Source organism: Carassius gibelio, chromosome B1 (assembly GCF_023724105.1).
Source record: "Carassius gibelio isolate Cgi1373 ecotype wild population from Czech Republic chromosome B1, carGib1.2-hapl.c, whole genome shotgun sequence".
In the NCBI taxonomy this organism is placed as follows: domain Eukaryota; kingdom Metazoa; phylum Chordata; class Actinopteri; order Cypriniformes; family Cyprinidae; genus Carassius; species Carassius gibelio.
The window spans coordinates 8,031,023-8,052,649 of NC_068396.1; the positions used below are offsets into that span (position 1 = coordinate 8,031,023).

The following is a 21,627-nucleotide window of genomic DNA, read 5'->3' on the forward strand; positions in this document are numbered from 1 at the left end:
AAAATGTATTTGAAATGTATGGATATTTATTTAAAGTAAACTATAAAAAAATACCTTGCAATTTAACTTTTAGGCCCAGTTTAACCGATGGGGCTTAGACTAAGCCTGGACTAGGCCTTAGTTAAATTAAGATATTTAAGCAGCTTTTATAAAAATGCCTTAGAAAAAAAGTTTCAGGTGTGCTCTTGAGACAGAAAAGTGGCAATGACATATTAAGATATTTATGAACAAGATATTTTTAGTGTGGGACTATAGCCTTAAGCCTTGTCTGTGAAACCATAGGTATACTAAACTGTTATACTTTAAGTCTGCTAAATTGGTACAACTAATTTTGTACTTAAATGCACTTTAATTGTGTGGAAGAAGTACTGAAGTCCAACTAAAGACATAATGAAGTATATTTGATTATGTTAAAGTTAAACTATTGCAAGTATACTTCAGGAGCACTTTAAATATCTTGCATTTAAAAACCTTTATTATTCATAGATCGCACAATCCTCGTTAACAGTGACATTAAACCACCTTTTAGGCTTAATTTTAAGAAATGTGCATTGCGCACAAGTAGTACTCCAAATAAAGTTAAAGTAGAATTTTAGAAGTCTTGAGCAAGATGTCAGTTAATATATTAATAGATTTGAACTATAATTTAATATTTTTAAATGGTAAATTTACATAATTCATGCCATAGCATCATTAAACTAACATCTAACAACTCTATAAAGTCTACTGTGTAATTTGTCCCGAGACTAAACATATAAAGATTTTAAGGGAAGCATTTAAATAATCCTGTGAATGCAATTAAAGAATGCAGAACTGAATCGTTAATCGAATCGCATTGAATTTAATTGTGAATCGTCTCAAATAGAATTGTTTTAAATGTGCAAAAATCGTTCTTGAAAGGAATCAAATCCTTATGAATCAAATCGATTCGCTGTTTACCCAAAAATTCACAGCCCTAAATGAAATACATAATAGACATACTTATTACAAGTTGTAAGCAACAAAAGGAGGAAGGGAGGAAGATTTTATTCTTATCTCTGCTCTACTTTTCAAAGGCCAAAGAGGTATCCGTTTTATTACCTGAAGTCATGAAAACAGTTCAGGTTTAATATGAGTTATACCACCTAAGGGGTTCAACACACTAGCACATATCAGTATATTCACACACATGCGTACGCCAACACAAACGCACACATTTTCCAAAGCTATTTTTCTGCTTCCATTGTAATGAAATTCACCTTTGCTGTCATCTTAAACAAACTTAATTCGTCCCACAGATAGCAAACTCTCATTTAGGACTCTATTATTTTGGCACCGGCCTCTGAGTTTCTGTGGCAGAGAGGGAATCTATGTGGGTGAGTGAGTAAGGAAACGAATCTGTGCCGCACTGCAGCGTTTTTTTTTTTTTTTCACCTCTATGGATCTTCATTTAATGGAGAACTTGGGTCAATGCTACAATAAAAGCTTTTTATCGTGGCTTTTAATCATAGCTAGAAAACTGTTAATCTAGTATGCTCCAAAGACCGCTGATGCATTTTTCTGGTCTTGCAGCAATGTGAATTGCTGAAGTTGTCAATAATGGCTAGTGACAAACAGCCCCTAGATTCTAGCTTGTCAATTCTATTAATTCTATGAAACTCTGCGCGTGTAAACAGGTTTATCATCATATACAGAACAAGTAAAAAGCTTAGACGCTACTGAACTGACTATTGCTGCATGATAATTGTTAATGAGAAAATGTGCTCAAAAACTTTAAATTATGATTTTTAATCAGTTATTCTCATGAGAGAAACATGTTTTAATTTCCTCAGAATTACTGCACATTCATGTAAACACAAATCAAGAGAACGTCAACTCATATGCAGGGTTTACCTCATCTAGTTTCTGGACTTCTTATTTTCTCTCATATATTAACCGTCTCTTCTGGTAGAACCTTAACTCCAAATATGAATTCCAATAATTCCAAATTATCCACTTATTTTTTCCCCATTAAAATATTTATTAAAAAGACTTTGAATATTTGTCATTTTTGGATTTATTAGTTTGTCATTAGTTTGTAGTTTGTTAACTGCAACAAATATCACAAGTGATCTAGTGAAGGAACATTGACTGCACTACACTTTTTTTTGAGCAAAACATTACAGTGAGATTGCTAAACTACAACACACATTTTTCTGTTTTCATATCATCAGTACTTTTTTTAAACAGTGTGTGTATGTGTGTGCACATGGTTACCACGTTGAGTAAAGATGAAGTAAAACACTGGGAAGAAAACATATCAATTTAAGAAAAAAAGTCAGGGGAGTTTCAGGATAAATAACCAGTAGACTGAATAAAGACTATTACTCTTCATTAACTAAGAGAAGCACAAAGTGTGATAATGATTAAAATACAATTAATTGCATTGGGATAAAATTGACTAAAAAATCATTTCTAAACTTTGTTTTGTATGAAATTACATTTGTAGAAAAATTGTACAATGTTATTACTGCTTATATAAAAATTTGAATTAAATGGACAAGCATTTAACTGAGCATGCCACTAACGTAATTAACTACTGGATAATAGAGAAACATACGAGCGTGCTAGCTTATCTTTACTCTTAATTACTTGTTCTGGCAGCTCTAATTGTCCATGTGTGGTTAGAGCAGCTTCCAGGCTTTAGGCTGAAGGTGAGGATGTTCTAAATGTCTCCAGTGTGGACATCATTACACTCAAACATTGACCTCATTAAATCAAATACCACCTATTTAGCAGCTTATTGAAGCCTTTGTTAATCACCAGTTTGCCAAGCTGTTGACAAACAAAGAACAAGATTATTATTCGCATACACAATAAGACGCTGCTCCAGTAATTTATCTAAATCTCATCCTAGCTTTTGGAGAGAGCATCATGCGTGGAAGGAGGACACGTTCTAGATAGGAGTTACAGCCGTCCATACTGCTGAGACCGAGATTAAGAGAAGGATAATGGGTCATATCAGACTTTTGATTAATGTCCCTTGCTTAAAGGTTACTTTCAAACAAAAAAATTAAATAATTCAATTCATAATTCAAATGTCATCATTTTCTCACCCTTTTGTAATTCCAGAAGCTCATCTTCGAAATTAAAATGAATTTATGTCCCTCCACTAAAAGTCCACAAACTCTAATGCTTTAAAGATTCCTAAAGATATCACAAATCCATCTAAATTGAGTGGTTAATTGATGCATGAGAACAATTCTCATTGGTTAACTGCTCTATTTATATTGATGTCTTTTTATGATTTCCTTATGTATGATGTCCTCATGAACATTTTGAAGTGTTTTAAACCTTTGTCTGCATGCAGCGGATGGACAGATGAAAAAAAAGAGCAAGATATTTTTAATGTGGGACTATAGCCTTAAGCCTTGTCTGTGAAACCATAGGTATACTAAACTGTTATACTTTAAGTCTGCTAAATTAGAAGGTGAGTAAATGATAACAATTTTCAGTTTTTGGGAGAATTATCCCTTTAAGAAAGTATATTTAAACAGTTCAAGTTTCTGCACATCCAAAATAAATCATTCTATCATGTTACTTTGGCACATAATTTTACCATATCAGGACTGAAAATGATTGTTCTACTTAATTAAATGTTTTAAAGATACAATACTTTCTAAGTTGTTGATATCATGAGTACACTTGCGTTATAATATTTCTGGTTTCACCTATCTATTGTTCTAGCGAGAAAAAGCCACTTTGCCCTGGAGAGAAAGTGTTCTGTTCCTAAATGTATAATTTACAAAGTATGAATCCTTTTGTTTTGAAGAGAGTAACTGAATGCGTTTATTTTATACGTTTCTTTTTACCTTGGTGAGCAGTAGGACTCTCTTCTGCAGGCGACGGACAAGTGAATCCTGGTTCTCTCGTTTCTTCTGTTCTTCTTGAGCTTTGGCTCGCAGTTGAGCGATCTCGGGCATGAGCTCAGTGCGGGTCTTCTCCACAGAGCGAATGCTGAAAGAGACAGATAGAAAACGGCAGAATAACATTAGGATAGAACAGCTCTTGAGAGAACACAAAGAACTGCATCCTCTATATCCTGGAAGGTCATTTCCTTATAACATAAAAGCTGCCTTCTGAGTGCTCACAGCTGAATATATGCTCTTTGTTGCTGGGCAGTTCTGGGAAATAGCACATTGTTATGTGTAAGACAGTGAGGCATTAACAATTCCTCTGAAACAGCCCTGAAAACACCCCCTGGTGAAGTTAAATGAATGAGCATGTCTGATTGTGATTAATCCATATTCATTACAATAGTTAGCTTAACTAGACACTTACAAACTAAACCGTGACAAGCGCCAGTCTCCCTTTTTTACAGAACACAATATATATATATATATATATATATATATATACGCTCAACCAATAGTACTGACAGATTATATATATATAAGAGGTGTAGCAAATCAGCTCAAAGGGGAAATATGAATAATCAATCATAACTAGTTATGATTAATTATAAATATTTAGATTTACTTGACCTCTCATTGTCAAGTGTCAAGAAAATAACTTTCTTACAGTACAACACTCCGATAATGTAGCAAAAAAATCTGCATGATTAGGGAACTTCGGTTATGAGCAAACAATGATCAACCTCAAGTGTGATACAAGTAAGACTTTATTAGCTACATAAACATTTAAACTAGTCAAGAGGAGGAAAAAAAGAAAAAAAAAGAAAAAAAAAAGAAACATCAGTTTCTTACTTCAAACACACATTTGTAAAAGGTGCACATGATACTTAAATGTATCAATTAATAAGACTAAGTTTGATACTTGCACGTCTTGCCTTTTTGAAAAAGAGTCCTGACGCACTTTGAAGGCTCAAGTTGATCTTTGCTGAAGTTGGTTGATGTAAAATAACTAGTTTGAGTCCGAGGATTTTGATGAATGAAAAGTCAAGGCTGAAGGCCTGACGCAAGCTTAGGGTGGTTTTTAAGGCTCTTAGCTCAGCATCTTCTCCTGGACTTACTGAATCTAAAGGAATCGCCTGATCTGGTGCTCAGTGATCTATATAGGGTGACGATGTCACACCCTCAGGATTTGAGTGAGCCAATGAGGAATGGTACCTTTTGGAGGGAAGTTTTACAACTCTGTCTTTAGTATGTTGTCTTGTATATGAAATTAGATTGGGGGGTTCAAGAGAAGAATCTTTAAGATTCTTATAAAACTAATGTGTTGCATAAGCATCAACATATTCATTCATTACCGTGATATATCGCATTACCAAATATACCCCCCCCCCCCATAACAATTCAAAGCAAAACAAATGTGCAATTTTTATTAACTTTTTTTTATTATGTAACATTTCTATTCAGTAAAGAACCATTGGATTGAAACCAAATCCTCGCTAGACATGTGCCTATATTTGGTAATGCGATATTATCATGGTAATGATTATGCACGATACTGTTATAGTGGGCACTTCTAAATACTGAGAATAATTATAGATTACAAATTATTCAGAATTTGGAATGCAATTTAAGAACACCTTTCCCATCAACTGGTCAAAATGCACAACAGCGCTCTATGCTGCTTGTAAGAGCGTGTGTGCTCTGATGTAAACAAGCATGCATGAGAAGCATATGGGGGAACAGGTGAGAGACGCTGAATGAAAGCACTATTGTAAATTTCAATACCATGATAATACTGTATACCGTGATAAATGTATTAGCGTTTAATTAAAACATGAAAATTTTATATGGCAATGCCCTAATCCTCACAATTTACTTTCAGTATAATACTCTGACACTTAACCAGACAATATAACAAGGAGACAGACATTAAGAAAAATAAATGTCAATTTTTCAGGTTCACTATTTTTCTATTATGTCTGTACGCAAAGCAATTCCATATTTCTCTTCTACAGCTCTGCTTTTTAGCGAATTGAGGACATCTAGCAAGATTGATCTCATTATCCAGCATTTCTAACACTTACCGAACTGCCGCCAGGTACCAAAATTTGGGCAATTTTACACTTTTCGCATTTTGGATATGTGATATGCTGTTGTGCAGTTCTTGTGTGGTGTCACGGTTAAGACACAATAACGGACATCAAAACAGTTAGCAAAATGGCAGTGCATATTTATATGAGAAGAAGCTGTTTGTTTGTGTGCGCATGTGTCTTCTAGAGATAAAGGAAGGATGTTTGATACAGATAGACTTTGACTGGGAGAGCACTTTTCCACTTGACCTTGCAGAGTGAGAGAAATTACCCACAGCAAGAGTTCAATTCCATCAAATGTGCTGGAAAAGTGTGTGCGAGTCTTTGAATCTGCTGGATTAAAGGGAGAGAAAGTGCTAAGACTGTATGGGTGGATGTAATTGTACTTTCTGGAGGTAGTTGACAAGGGAAATTTGTTTGTAGGAGGAGGGAGGGTGAGTTTGTGTGGGCCGGCGTTTGCAAGAGCGAGTCAGCATGTGTATGCGTTTGTGTCCTCATTGCTAAATTGATTAACTCCTCTCATCTCTTCCAGATGCTAACTATCCAGCTCAATTTGAGCTGTAATGAAAACCATCATGGCCTACTGTGGAGGGTCAATAAGACAATAATGCACAATCTAATCACAAAACCATACTCGTCTCCTAACAATATGACCTTAGTGCATACTAAGGCTTATTATGCAAATTGCCTCTATTCGTTAGTGAATAGGGTAATTGATTTAGTTGGCCCAGTTTCTCAACACAGAAGGAACAGCTTAATGGAGTGATTCAACCAAGTGGACCCCATGAATGCACACCAATACACGTACAAACACATGTATGTAAAGTACCTATAAGCACTTGCGATATAACACAAAGAGGGTGATTTTATGGTCCATTGCATTATTCCATTACGGTTATCATTCACAGCCACCGCATTTCTATTTAAATGTTTGAAAATTATTACCAAAACAGCTGAGGGTACATCCTCCATATTGATTATCATCTGGTGCCTGTTTAGGAAAAGATTCACCTGCCAACACGCATCCAACATTTAAACCGGACAACCTCGTTTTTTTCACATGATGTTTATGGGCAACAAAATAGGAAATGCATATCACATCACAATAACGGACCTTCATGCAGTCATGTGGCTCATTCATTAATGGTGCAGCAGTCTCTGAAAACAGTTATATAGGAAACTAGCAGCATGGGGTTTTTTATACCATGATATAGATTGAGCAGGGAGGTCAATGTAATTCAGTATGATTGCAAATAAGATAATTTAAGGCTATTGAAAGCAGAAACATGCATTTGGAACTGTCATGCAGTAAGGCATACTGCGATTTGACCCAAAGGCTGTATAGATACCAAGACACTCATATTGATATGAACTGAGGAAACTGCAGCACACTATATTGCTGTTGAGAGAAAGGCTGTGCAATACATTTTTAGGAGTGAATGCAAAAATATAATGATAGACCTATATGATTAATATGAAAGCATATAATCAAAACATGGAAAAATACATAGATAAATTTTTTTTTAGCTTTATTGCCCTGCCCTAATCCAGATGGCTCTTTATATAGGGCTGTGCGATTTATCGAAATCGAATCGCAATCTAAATTTGAGACATGTGTTTTGCTAATCCCAAAGCCTGCAATCTGGACTAGAGGTACGGGTTCGGGTCTATATTTTAAATCATCAGCAGGGTCCGGGTCGGGTCCGAATCTATTACCTCGGGTCCCGGGTCTGTTTAACATTGTGTGTAATACCCGTGCGATCGCCGATCGGAGTCATCAGACTCGAAGAACACCCGGCCGTGATCAAAGACTGCTTGTGTTTTTTATAACTTGCAACTTGTAAAATTAGGAAAAGAAAAGAGTGAGCCAAAAAAAAGTGATCTCTCTCACTCGCTCGCAGACTCAGAGTTACAAGTGCACGCACGGTATTAATGCTTGCAGACTTGACACACTCATATTTAATATATTTCAAATCAGCAACACAATCTGAGGTGAACTGTCACATGAATGTTTTCTATTACGCTCATATTGCGCTAAAGCATTTTAGGTTGATACAGCTAGCACTTATGTGCAGTCTCGAGCACATTTCATGTTTCTATGGCAACCAGTGAGGGACACTTCAACTGCCAAACCGCGTTTTACATTTTCTCCCATTTTTATAATATTATAAATGAACCGTTTAATCTTAAAGTTTTAGTGGTTCAGATTCAGACTCGATAGAGAGCAGAGAGCACAGACCAAGATCAGATGATAGTAAATAAATAACGTCAGCGGCCATGGCATTGCACGAGCGATCGTTATTATAGTTCAAAAGGGCAAACAGTCTAAGTTATTATGCGAATTAACTCGAGTCAGAATGTAACGTTACATGTGCACAGTAGCATTTGTCATCCGTCACAGTGACATCAAGTGGACTTTTGAAGCTGAAATAATGAGTGGTTTCAGCTCGGACTTGGAATAACGAGAGGAATAACATGAATAAGTTTCTTGTCGGAGGATTGTAATGCATCACAGGCAGTCAGGTACAAGGAAGAGAGACTACGGCTCTTTAAATTAGGTAAGACAAGCTGTATTCTTCGCAACAGGTTTATTGACATGTAATAGCAATTTAAGGTGGAATATGTGAACGTCAGGTCCAGTCGGGTCTGTGTCTTCCCGGCAGGTTCGGGTCCAGATTCAAATTATATACGGGTCCGGGTTGGGTCCGAGTAGACATTTCTCGGATCTACATAGGTCCGGGTCCAGCTTTTGAAATATTAGACGGGTCCGGGTTGGTTCGGTGTAGTACATTACGGGTCTCTGTCGGGTTCGGGCACGAATTTTTGGACCCGTGAAAACCTCTAATCTGGACATGATATTACTGTTCCAGAGCATATGAATAACAGCCAGCCTTGAGCCTTGAGTGGCAGCCTTACTAACCAATAGAGTGAGCCAACTTCCGTTCTCCCCAATCAGTACTGCTCTAGTCAACTGCATAACAAACGCCCACCATTTAAAAAAACAAACAAACAACGAAAGCAGGAGAAAGAGTAGTTAATTAACACACGCAGCTGGTCTCATAATGCTCATTTATACTTGCGCGAGGTTCCGCACTGCACATCTTCAGGAGCACATCTGGCAATGTGGATGAGGCTTGATGCACGTGCGCAACCTGTGTCAACTCTCACCTGTCTCCACGTTTAAAACAAGTGTAAAATCAGTCTAACTGCTTTACTAATTTCACTTGGATGAAATGAAACATTCAGCACATTTTCCACTTGTTCTTAAAATCCCAAATGCTTAGAGTGAATAAATCAGCCTATGTAACCCATGCAATACTTTAGTAATTGACTGAAGTAATACAGTTTTTTATTTTCACAAAATAAACTCTTTCCTGTGAAATTCAGTAATTAAGTAAATTCTGTAAAAGGAGTAATACCATTATAATATTCACTGTTGAAAAAAATACAATATAACCCTTCCCAAAACACAATAGAAAATAATGGGTTAATGAGATTTAAGTTTTTCTGCTTGGCCGATGTGTTCGAAGCAGGACTTTTATGTTGATGGTGCTGAGAGCTTCAGCGCTTGAGCACACAGTGCTCACATTCTCACTCGTTTACTGTCGTTGTTAACAGTTCCGTCTAATCCGATAGAATGGTTAAACAAAGGAATTAATTATAACAATAAACAACAAAAAGTATTATAAACAATAGCTTTTATCTTATTAGTAATAGAAATGCAAACATTATAATACTTTCTCGTTTGCAATCAGCATTCAGCAAATACACATTTACCTCATTTAAACAAATCTTTGAATGACTAATAAACATAATTTCACAAACCTTGCAAACTTAGTTGAATCAAGCTGTGAGATCTTGTGAAGTGTGCATTTTTATCCTGCATGACTCATGATTTCAAATTACGCTGCACTTAATGCATTTGCCCACTGTCATATTGATGTCATTTTCACTGTGTGCTGAATGTAAAATGAGTGTTACCCTGGCTTTATTTGAAAAATATGATTCCCAATGCACACAGACTTCCCAGAATATTGAGTGCCCTGTTGGTTACAGTGTTTACTTTTTATATATATATATATATATATATATTTATTTGTATTCAATATTTATCTATAGAAAATACTTTGTCATCTAAAGTAGAAGTTTGTTTATTTACACAATTATTTTTAATCCATTGTCAAATTATTTCAAATTTGTTAAATTGATATCTCTATATATGGCTTCATATCAGCTATATTGTTTTTCTCCATGCATGACTAGGGGTAAACCACATTTTCTACTGATTGAGAGAGGAAATAAGCTACTGCAGTAGACTGACTTAGTATTTTACTGTCATGATGAGTGTATACTGTAGAAGAACTCCACTCTAAATAGTGACAAAACACGACTCCTTAATACATGTTAACCAGGATTCACTCTCGTTTATAATCATGACATCATCTGATAAAATCAACATGCATGTAGAGTAGATGCATGTTGAGCGGGCTATGCAGTGATTTTGGCTATATTACTTTCTTGTGTCATGCAGCACACTGTCTGCTTCTGAGTAGCATAAATAAATAAATAATAATAAAGTGCATAATATTATCAGACAAACTATGCTCATATTTATAACTCCAAACAGTCAGTAAGCAACAGATGCTTGGAAACAATGTTTTGTACTCATTTATTGACCAGTCGGCTGTGGTTCGGCAAGCTGAAAGAGATGCTTCTCTGCCACTCACTGCACAGAACAGACACCGAGAGAGATGACACGGTGCTAGAAAAGACAGAACTCACACTCATGGGGCAGCACTGGGAACATCTTCCAACGGAATCAAAGCTAAAAAAAAAAAGTCGCTAGGTTTGCCAGTATATATTATATATATATATATATATATATATATTATATATATATATATATATATATATATATATATATATATATATATATATATATATATATATATATATATATTCTATGGAAAAAAGCCACTAAAAGCACCTGAAAGTTGCTAAATCTAGCGCTGAAGTTGTGCCCGTGTGTACTGACATGTGGAGGTCAGTGGATATTGTAGATTAATTCTGTGTCATCACGTTCTACTAGTTCAAAATCTTCCATTTCGGAACTTTCACACTTAATAACACATACAGTTGCGTTCTCGCCACAGTGCAGCAGTGAAGAGAGACACCTCCCAATTGCGTTCTGAACATTTTTTAAACGACACCGGTATTGCAGCATTATATGCAAAATACAATACCATAATATCAGATTTCATACCTAATATGAAAAAACTTGTAGTGCTGTCAAATGTTTAATTGTGATTAAATTACATACTAAATGTTTTTGTTTACATGTGTGTGTACTGTGTACATTTATTATGTATAAATACATACATGCATGTATAAATTTAAGAAAAATTTTGTTTTTGTATGTGTGTGTGTGTGTGTGTGTGTGTATATATATATATATATATATATATACACACACACACACACACACATATATATATACAAAGTACACAAATATTTTATGTAAACAAAAACTTAATAAATAAGCTATTTAATTTGTCACAATTCCACATATCTCAAATTTTGACAGTTACTTGTCTTCTGTTAGTGTTATGGCATATTAATAAAGTTAACTACAAATTCACATCATCTGCTACATGCTTTTTCAAATGCATCAGCAAAAAAAAAAAAAAAAAGAAAAAAAAAAGTGTGATATATTGACACTTAGGGTGTTTTCAAACTTGCTCCTTTTCAGGTGTCTGAGTGCAGTTCACGTGATTTTTGGCCCATATGTACGGTTTGCTAAAAACAAGCACTGTGAACAATCCACCCCAGGCTCACTTGATTTTTCCATTTGCTAATTCCAATGTAGTTTGGTCTTCAGATGTCTCCGTACAGATCAGCTGCACATAATGGCTGCGTCTTCTGGCAGATCTCCACAAATTTTGCTCACAACATCTTGTTTATTTAAATTTCAACTGCTTCCAAACTGTGTAAGAGATGCAGCAATTCACCTGCCCACTTTAAACTTTTTGATATGACAGGCGTGCACATCTAAAAGGGGGTTAAACTATACTCGCTTTAAAGTCTATTATGTTTACTTTATTATGTCATTTTTTACATTTGATTATTCCATTTCTTACTTGAATGCTGCTTTTAAGGATACCTACTGTACATGAAAAGTTCAATGCTGTTCATTATATTTTCTTGTATTTGTCCTAACTTGATGTCATCAGAGCTATACAATAACCATGATCACATAAAGAAAACAATTCAAAATAAATATTATAAAGGTGTACAAAACATCTATTCTTGTACAAAATAAATCTTAGTGAAAGTTAGTGAGGCACATTGTAAGTAAAATAAAAACAAATTTTGGAGGCCATAAGGTCAGCCATCGAATACTAAACTTGACTAGATCCAAAAAGCAACAGTCTGAACACAAAGAGGTCTGAGACACCATTACTGCTTTAGTGGACCTTTAGTGTCCTAAACCTAGAAACATTTTTTTTTTCGTGCAAATCATTTGTGATCCAGCCTCACCTACAGAAGAAGCGAGTATAACTGCATAAATCAATAAAAAGGAGTGTTTTTTTTTTCTTTTAAAGAACCAGACAGCCCCAACTCCTTCCATAAAGAACTTGAAGAAATGACAGCAGACTCATTACTTTGCAAAGCTGTTTTAGATGACATCATAGTTCATAATTAGCCCAATCTCAACACTCAGCTCATTAGTGAGATCTGATATTGTCAGAGTTTCGTTTGACTTGACTGCTCAAGTGACGAGCCGTGCAGCGCCGACACGCACCAACTACCATCGACCAATTACCATCTGACAATTAGAGAGAGGGAGAGACCAGAGATAGACTGAAAGAGCATCAAAGAGAACGGCTAATGCTGGCCGGCGAAACTCAAGAAAAGACCCCATTACTGCCTTCGAAAGAACTGCACAGGATGAAGACACCCACATTAGAGGCCTTGTCAAATAATGACATTTTTAAGCACAAAAACAGACATGAACCCACATAGGGAAAGAGAGACTGTCCCAATCGATCACTTGAGGGACAGATCACACGGTCTGGAGTAGAGCTTTCACTCAAGAGTGAAGGTTCAATAGAGACTGTCAATCTAACAAATCATGCAGTGACAGCGGGGCACAACTAAATCAAATATTTAATCTGAAACTGCTTTAGTTTTTACCAACAATCAGCTCTGTGACATTAAAGAAATAACTTTGGAACAGTAGTGTAAAATTCTCAAATTTGGTTACAGTTTATTTTGATAATCCACTTTAGACATTCTACTAACTATAAGCAACTTTACATGTAATCTAATTCTAATTTATTTGCAACTACATGACTTACTCTCAGAGTAGACTGTTGGTTTAAATTTGGGGTTAGTAGAATAAGTTGACATATACTTGCAAAGTATCTTATAGTCATTATGTTGTAGACCCATCAAAATAAGTGTTTGAAGATATTAAGCCGACAGTCTATTAACAATCTAATAACTACTAGTTGACATGTAGTTGCAAAGTTACTTACTGTCAGAAGAATGTCTAAAGTGGACTATTATAATAAAATGTTACCTCAAATTTACCTCCACACAACTTTGTTAAATCAGTGAGTGATGAGTCAAAATCAATGACCCAATGTCAGTGATCTAGATCTTAATGCATGTGAATTTGTGTATTTACCTGCTATTGAGTGTGTAGTTCTGCTGTTTCAGGTTCAGTTCTCGCTGCTGAATCTGTATGACCTCCCTGGACAAATCCTCAGGTTTCCTACAACAAAATCAATTTGAAAGTAGGAAGAGACAGACAGGTATTACACACACACACACATTATATATATATATATATATATATATATATATATATATATATATATATATATATATATATATATATATGTGTGTGTGTGTGTGTGTGTATATATATATATATATATATCTCAGATGTAAGACAAGTTAAAATGAACGAGGGTTTTAAAGTTGAGGGAGATGAAACTGAAGTAGCGACATACTTTCCCTTGTGTATTGTGATGTACTGTCAAGTATAACAAATTATCGCGCTAAAAAATTAGGGCAGGGGCTCGGTTCTATCCATCGTTTAATGTTTCAATTTTATGTTACAAGTTATGCTTTCAAAAACAGAGGCAGATCTGAATGTGAGCTTGTGGAAGCAGAGTTTAAGTGGACTGCATAATAAATGTTTCATTTAAGTAAATAAAAAATAAATAAATAAAAAAAAGTATGGATGAATCATTCACATGGATTTACAAAAAAGATAGCAACTTTAAAACGGTCTACTTTCCATGCAATGCTTATTATGATCCACAATAGTTTACCTAAAGCATCTTATAGATCTGAGAAAGAAAAAAAATATTTTTCTTGTCGTAATTGTACACTAGTGTACCTTATTCATGAAAAGCATTCTATAAGCCCACAAACTCTGAATACTTAAAACTTCCCAAACTTAAACTCATTCTATAAAATACTCATTAGCGCCTGCTAATGAAACACAAATTCACTTTTTCTAATTAAAAGTACAACTGTTTCCTGACGTTTTGCCCCTGACTAGGTTTTCAAAATGTGTTTCTCTTTTAAAACAGCTCTTTTAAAACAAAAAAAATGTTTCTAGGTTTAGGACACTAAAGGTCCACTAAAGCAGTAATGGTGTCTCAGACCTCTTCTCATAAAAGCAGGTTTTGACATAATTCTGCAATCTCATTTTATAAATTCTATGTTTTGCTTCTTGGAAGCACACAGCACAAGAAATAAGTAGCAATATATATTTAAACTGCTTAAGATATTCACATTTACACTTAAAAATAAAGGTGCTTCAAGATGCCATAGAAGAACCTTTTTGTCCAAATGGTTCCATAAAGAACCTTTAACATCTGAAGAACCTTTCTGTTTCACTAAAGGTTCTTTGGGGTGAAAGACGGTTCTTCAGCTTTTTCAAAGGGTAAGAAAGAAATGGTTCTTTGTGGAACCAAAAATGGTTCTTCTATGGCTTCGCTTGCAGAACCCTTTGAAGCGTGTTTATTTTGTGTATTTGTAAATCATACATAGCTAAACACTGGATCATGTTTCAAATGATCATAGGGCATGTTAAATTACATCTGCCATCTTTGATTTGCATAATTAACAGAGCTGTCAACATCAAACAAAAGGCACAGGAACTTAATCACACCCACAGACCGAAAGGCTTTGCTCAATTTTGACAAATTTTCTTAATTTCTGTGATGAAAGTGCCATCTTACAGCTGACACCTTTGTTCTATATTTGAGATGAAAGCGAATTCTAAAGACAATGGATTCAACATTCAAACAGTAGGAATATCGCCGCAGAGGGAACATAAAGGAAAGACAGAGTACGATACATTTTTTGAGTATGTATTTCTCTTTCCCTCTTCATTTTTCAGAAAGTTATCTTTCTTTTCCTTCACGCCGAGATGAAATGAGTCCACGGTACAAAAAAGGAAAGTCCCGACCGCTGCACTTTTCTTTGCTGAGACAAAACATTGAGAAGATATGACACCAGTTTCTTTTATTTGGAGAATCCCCACGAGAGTTACATTGCTCGCCCAGATAAAACATGAGAGAGCAGAATGAAACTACCGCCTGACATATTTATACTGCTGGTGAATGTGGTGGTTCATAGGCCTGGAGAGCAGAGAGAGCAGAATGAGTCATGTTCAATGATCAATCAGAATCCAAAATCTGATTTCTGCTCCACCAAAGCGAGAGGGGCACTTTGGCTCATTTGCCATGCCATTATCCCTTCAGAGCAACTGAAATACGTTGGGAAGAGTTTGATTACATAAAGTGTTTTACCTATGCGAATGTAAGCATAACCAGTTGAATCCTGCATTCAAACGCATCACCCAAGGCCATATCATACTTCAAAGACAGGAAATGCATACAAACAGGAACAAAGACCTTCGCTGAGAAAAACGGACGTCACAGAGAACAGGGAGGAGAGAAATGATCTGAGGAGGAAGAACCTATATGGGAATTAAGATTCTGCCCAGATACATGAAGGATATTGACTCTGTGAGCAATTGCGTGCCGTTTGAAGTTAATAATCATTATTGGGCAATTACAGAATAGTCAAAGAGGGAGGTTTATGCTCTACTACATTCAAAAACACACATACATCTAAAATAATCGTTACAAGATAATTCACAACAAATTTGCAATGGTTTTGTTGGAAATAATGCACCGTCCTGGATATCGTAATGGTTTTTATATGCCTATAAGTGCCCTAAAGACTGAGGGTGAGTTTTTCTATTTTCTGGTGAAACATCCCTTTGAAAGGTTTCAGCAAAACTATATGTAGGTAAATATTATGGTTTATAATGATAGGAGTGAATATAAATGAAAGCAATTAAGTCAAGTCCCATTTGTTAATTTGAAAGAAAAACATTTCAGGCATATTTTATTTTTTTCTTGTATTAAACCGTCTAATCTAATTGGATTCAATTTCTGTTTGGAATAATACTTCCTCTGATATCCATAGTTAGAAAGAGCGAAGAAGTTTTGCTTAAAGTTCTTCCACTACAAATAATATGACGCAAACTTAAACACATTCCTGCTGTTGAAAAGTACAGCACTTACATGAAACTACAGGAGTCTGTTTTTCCGAGTTTACATGTGATAAACGAGAAACAGAGCCATCACCTCACCAGTATATTTAAAAGAACAGCTCACCCAAATGAAAAATTCCTTTTAGGACACTAAGACAAATCAATGTATGACGAACTTATAGTTGTCCTTGCATATCAAAGGGTTAGCACACCCAAAATTTTATTGTGTCATTAATTACTAACCTTCATGTCGTTTCAAACCAGTAAGACCTTTGTTCATCTTCAGAACACAAATTAAGATATTTTTGATGGAATCTGAGAACAGTATGATGTCCTTGCTATGTTTCTCATGGTAATATCATTATTGTTTGTAAAAATAAGAATTTATTAAAATAGAGATAGATATTTTTTACCCAGCCCTAGTAATTAACATATTGAGCATTGTTTACGTTCAGCATGCTTTCGCTAAACGTAAGCAGGTTTGTTTATGTTCAGTAGACAGTGCGCGCAAACTGAACGTAAACAACACTTACGTTGACTGAATTCTGGGGTACTCTCCAAAATGGGAAAAGACTGTTATTCGGGAACAAGGACTGCTGAATAAATTGTTATTATTGTTTTCTTTGTGCACAAAAAGTAATCTCATAGCTTCATAAAATTATGGTATTACCCCTGATGTCACATGGACCAATTTCCTGATGTTCTTGCTACATTTCTGTGCGTTGATCGTGGTAATATTGCTGTCTATGGAGGGTCAGAGTGCCCTCAGATTCCATCAAAAATATCTTAATTTGTGTTCTGAAGATGAACGAAAGTCTTTGCAGTATGGGTTTGTAATGAAGGGTTTGGAACGACATGAGGGTAAGTAAATAATGACAGAATTTGCATTTTTGTTAGAACTATCTCTTTAAGTGGAGATAGAAAGAAGGGTTTAAAACAGGGATGCACCGATACTGGTATCGGCCAGATACTGAGCTCCTGTACTCTTACTCATTAAAATGCCCCAATACCAAACCTCGATGCCAAAAACACCGCATGTGATAAGTTCCATTCTCAGACGAAGAAACAACGAAAACAGAACAACAGACAGCAGAATGGAGTTATTAGATATAAGGATGTCTACGAAGTACATGTAAGCAATGAATATGTTAAACATTCAGTATTAACACCTGTATAGCTGACAAAGCACGAAGAGTGAACTGAGCACACGCTGGAGGAGTGAATATACCTTTCATCACTGGAAAGTATGTAGTTCGGTCAGATATGTCAAAAACAAGTAAAACAATGCACAAAAGAGCGAGCGAGAGAGAGAGCACACTTCTGTTGTATGATCTTGACTTATTTAGCACACGCATCAATTGGATTAAAACTAAATCGTAAAAATACAACCATTTATAGAGGCATTCACTATAAACAGTTTATTTTCAACCTTAGGCTTACACGACTTTCTGGCGAAAGTGAATCTAGCAGCCTGTGTGAAAAGCGCTAGGCTGTAACTACTTGTCCTTCTCATTCTGCACCAGTACAAATACATGCACCCATTGCATATGTTTTGCTTGCATAAGTATTTCTGTATTATATGAGTGGCTTTGGAATATAAATCGAAGCACAATTTAAATAAAAAAAATATATATGTATATATATAATATATATATATATATATTCTGTGCATTATTACAGCAAAGTGTGTGATTACAGCACTAAGTCGCTGCAATGGAGTGATTCTAATGCTATTAAATTAATGACAATAGAGCAAAAAAAATGAACAAAGAAAGTAACAAAAACTTGTAAAATACATTTTAATGGGCATAATTAAGTGTGAAAATAACCGAAGGATATAAAGTCAAACCAAAAATTATTCAGAGACCAGATATAATTTGAGATATATATTTTTTTTACTAGTGAGTCCAGAACACTACAGTTCATTTATGTAAATAAGGATAGTTAAACTGTGACAAATTATACCCAAAAATTATTCATACAGTAGACTACCAGTAAAACTCATACAAATTTGGGACCAAAAATTATTCAGTCCAAGTCCAAGCTCAGGTTTGAACCTGGATGACAGCATGCTCCGGAGACTACAGGCTGTCATTACAGCTAAGGGTTGCCTGACTAAGTATTGGTAGTTATGTAAATACTGTCATTCAGCTGTCTGAATAATTTTTGGTTGATTGTAATCCATTACATACCATTCTATCAAAGTTATCTAACATTAAAAGTGGTATCGGTGCATCCCTAGTTTGAAATAAATAAATAATTCACCTTAACACAACGCTTTAAATATATTACATTTACACTATATATTATATATATCTATAACCATATTTACATTACAGTTCAAAAGTCTGTATTAAAAATACAGTAAAAGAAAACCGTAATTGTGAAATATAACTACCAATTAAAATAAAATAAAAATATTTTAACATTTTAATTATTGTCAGTTTTCTATCAGCAGATGTTTAGATACTCATAATATCATTAAATATCTGTAAGAGATAAGATCCGTCTCTCGCTCTGGTGTCTGACGTTTAGGACAGTGATTGACTAATAAGAGACTGCGTGTTTGTCATTTTGAGGGGTACTTCAAGAGCACTGTGTGTGTTCCACCAAATCCACATAAGCCATTAAACAGACACTGTTTATATGTTTCCACATGAGTGACAAAGCACATTTACATCTCACATGATCAATAGAACGCATGCATATGCAAACAGCAAGCGCTTCACCATCTATAACAAGCTGACCTTGAAATCACTGCAGAACCAGAGACCATGTAGAATTTACAAGCAATAACACTGACTGACCTAACACAAGTTAATAGACCTACACAGGGGCAGATGCAGAGGAGAGAAACAACATGTTTCTTGAGATCAGAGCGCCCTCTAGTGGCATTTTTATTCACCATATGAACCAAAACTTTAGAGTTTCTTGGAATATATATTAACAATTCCCTCAAAATTCATACATCGATTGTCAGTTATCAGTCAGGCTTTTAAGACAATATTTCCAGCCAAACAATTACTTTAGCTATGCGTTTATTAAATAATAATTATACATAAGAAAATACCCACCTAATATTAAGTCCTGTAGACTGGCCAATGTTTTCCCAAGCCTGCAGCTCATGCTCCAGTTTCTAGAAGATACACAATGTTGGATTAAAACCATACCATAAAATGCAAGTTACAAAACACTACCATTACACCCATTTTTGGGGGTAAAATATCAAGCATAATATTATTTATAATCAGAGCGTTAATTTTGCATAACAAGACCAGACATATTTTGCAAATATTGCACATTAAAAACGCACCATATAAAAACCACAAATTATTGTTAATTCAAGGATTCACACAATATTTTCAGAGAATAATTATACTAAATGTTCAATCTCAAATTAGTCTCTGCAAATGTGTAACTGTTTACCTCTTTCTCCAGCTCTACTTTCAGTTTCTCCTCCATCACTCTCTCCATTCTCTCTAACTTCCTCCTCAAACCCTCAGTCTCTTCTCTCAGCAGACTGTTGTTCTCTTTTGTCTCTCTGAGAAGGAAATTGAGAGATAATTGACAGTACTAGTTATTCTAAATAAAGATTTATGTATGTATCCATCACGCAAAAAGTATGCTGATGACAATGTTGAAACCTTAAGAAAGTATTTTCCTCCCGCAGACGTTTATTTTCCCGCTCCAGTTCAGGCAGTCTGGCCACTTCTGATTTCATGTTCTTCACAATCACAGAGTCTTGCTCCTGAAGAGCCAAACGCCTCTCCAACTCCTGCAGACATAAGAGGTAGCAGGGCACAAATAAAATAATTTCTTGATGTAAAATACAAGTTTCACATTCTTTTTTCACAGACCTGGTACTTAATACCACTGTTTCTGACATCCCTCAGTGCTCCACAAATCATAGAAATAGAAGAATAAGAATTAAACACAAATACCTTCATCTTTCGTTCACTCTCTGTGCTGGTGGAATGAGATGACTGCAGATTTTGGTACCTCTGACTGACATCCTGGAACTTTCTATTAGCAACAGATGAAAAACAACACCATGCATATGCATTTATAGAGGTTATGAGGAAAATAGTGTACATTTGTGTATGTGGGAATTCATACTTGCGCTGCACGTCCAGTTGTTCCTGCAGGGACTGGATCTCCAGGTTCTGGGTGGAGAATTTGGACTCCTGAATCTGGATCTGTTGATTGAGCCTTCGTGTCTCATCTTTCAACTCACTGATCATCTGCAACATGAAAAGAATTTACTTGAATTAAACGATTGCAATCCTAACTGTATTAACAGAAAAAAAAAGTAAAAAAAAAGGATTTAAACTAAATCATATTTGTAAACAATGACTGACATACAATTGTTTTATTTTTTGTTAATGTACAACACTTTAAAAGTTGTTTTACAAAATCTTACAAAGAAGATGTCTTAAAAAAAAATTTAATTCAGCAAAGACGTATTGGTTTAATCATAAGTGGCAGTAAAGACACTTATAACGTTACATAATATTTCTGCTTTTCAAATAAATGCTGTACGTTTTAACTTTTTATTTAAAAAATTCCCAAACAAACCATTTTACCTATTCAAACTATTATCATTTTAATAGTTCATCAAACCGTTTCATGGGAGCATCTTTTTATCTTTCCACAAACACTAATACAAAAGAAACATAAACACACCTGGTCTGCCTCAGCGAGTTTGCCGTCTTTTTCATTGGCTTTCTTGTGGAGTTCCTCAAAGTTACGCTTTAAAGCTTTGTTGTTTTCCATTTGTTCATTAAGATCTTGATTTGCTTTCTCTTCTCTTTCTTCCAGATGCCTGATCTGCAAAAGTAGCTCCCTGTTACGGTCAATTTCCCTCTGCAAATGTAATCAGACACATACACACACAAACACAGGTTAAATGAGGTTTTTCACAGCAAAGACAAAAGCAAAGACTAGACAATCTTGCCTTGAATACACCAAATCACATCCTAATGGATTTTGTCTAAGGTGTTTCTAACACCCTGTTTTAGGTTGCAATTTTTTTAGATATTGCCGAATATGTTTAGAAAATGGGAGTAAGGGGAGAGTAAAA

The 21,627-nt window shown here is 35.2% G+C and overlaps 1 protein-coding gene across 1 annotated transcript in view; it reads right to left on the reverse strand.

Annotated features, from left to right (window-relative positions):
* The window catches only part of LOC127948837 (mitotic spindle assembly checkpoint protein MAD1), a 57,879-nt gene that overhangs the window by 34,005 nt on the left and 2,247 nt on the right, over positions 1-21,627 (reverse strand). The window contains exons 4-11 of the mRNA XM_052545606.1: positions 21,231-21,410; positions 20,664-20,788; positions 20,489-20,570; positions 20,192-20,322; positions 19,974-20,088; positions 19,622-19,683; positions 13,653-13,739; positions 3,831-3,975 (exon numbers count right to left, since the gene is read on the reverse strand). Of these exons, the coding sequence (XP_052401566.1) occupies positions 3,831-3,975; positions 13,653-13,739; positions 19,622-19,683; positions 19,974-20,088; positions 20,192-20,322; positions 20,489-20,570; positions 20,664-20,788; positions 21,231-21,410 (927 nt within the window). The remainder of the gene's footprint in view (positions 1-3,830; positions 3,976-13,652; positions 13,740-19,621; positions 19,684-19,973; positions 20,089-20,191; positions 20,323-20,488; positions 20,571-20,663; positions 20,789-21,230; positions 21,411-21,627) is intronic.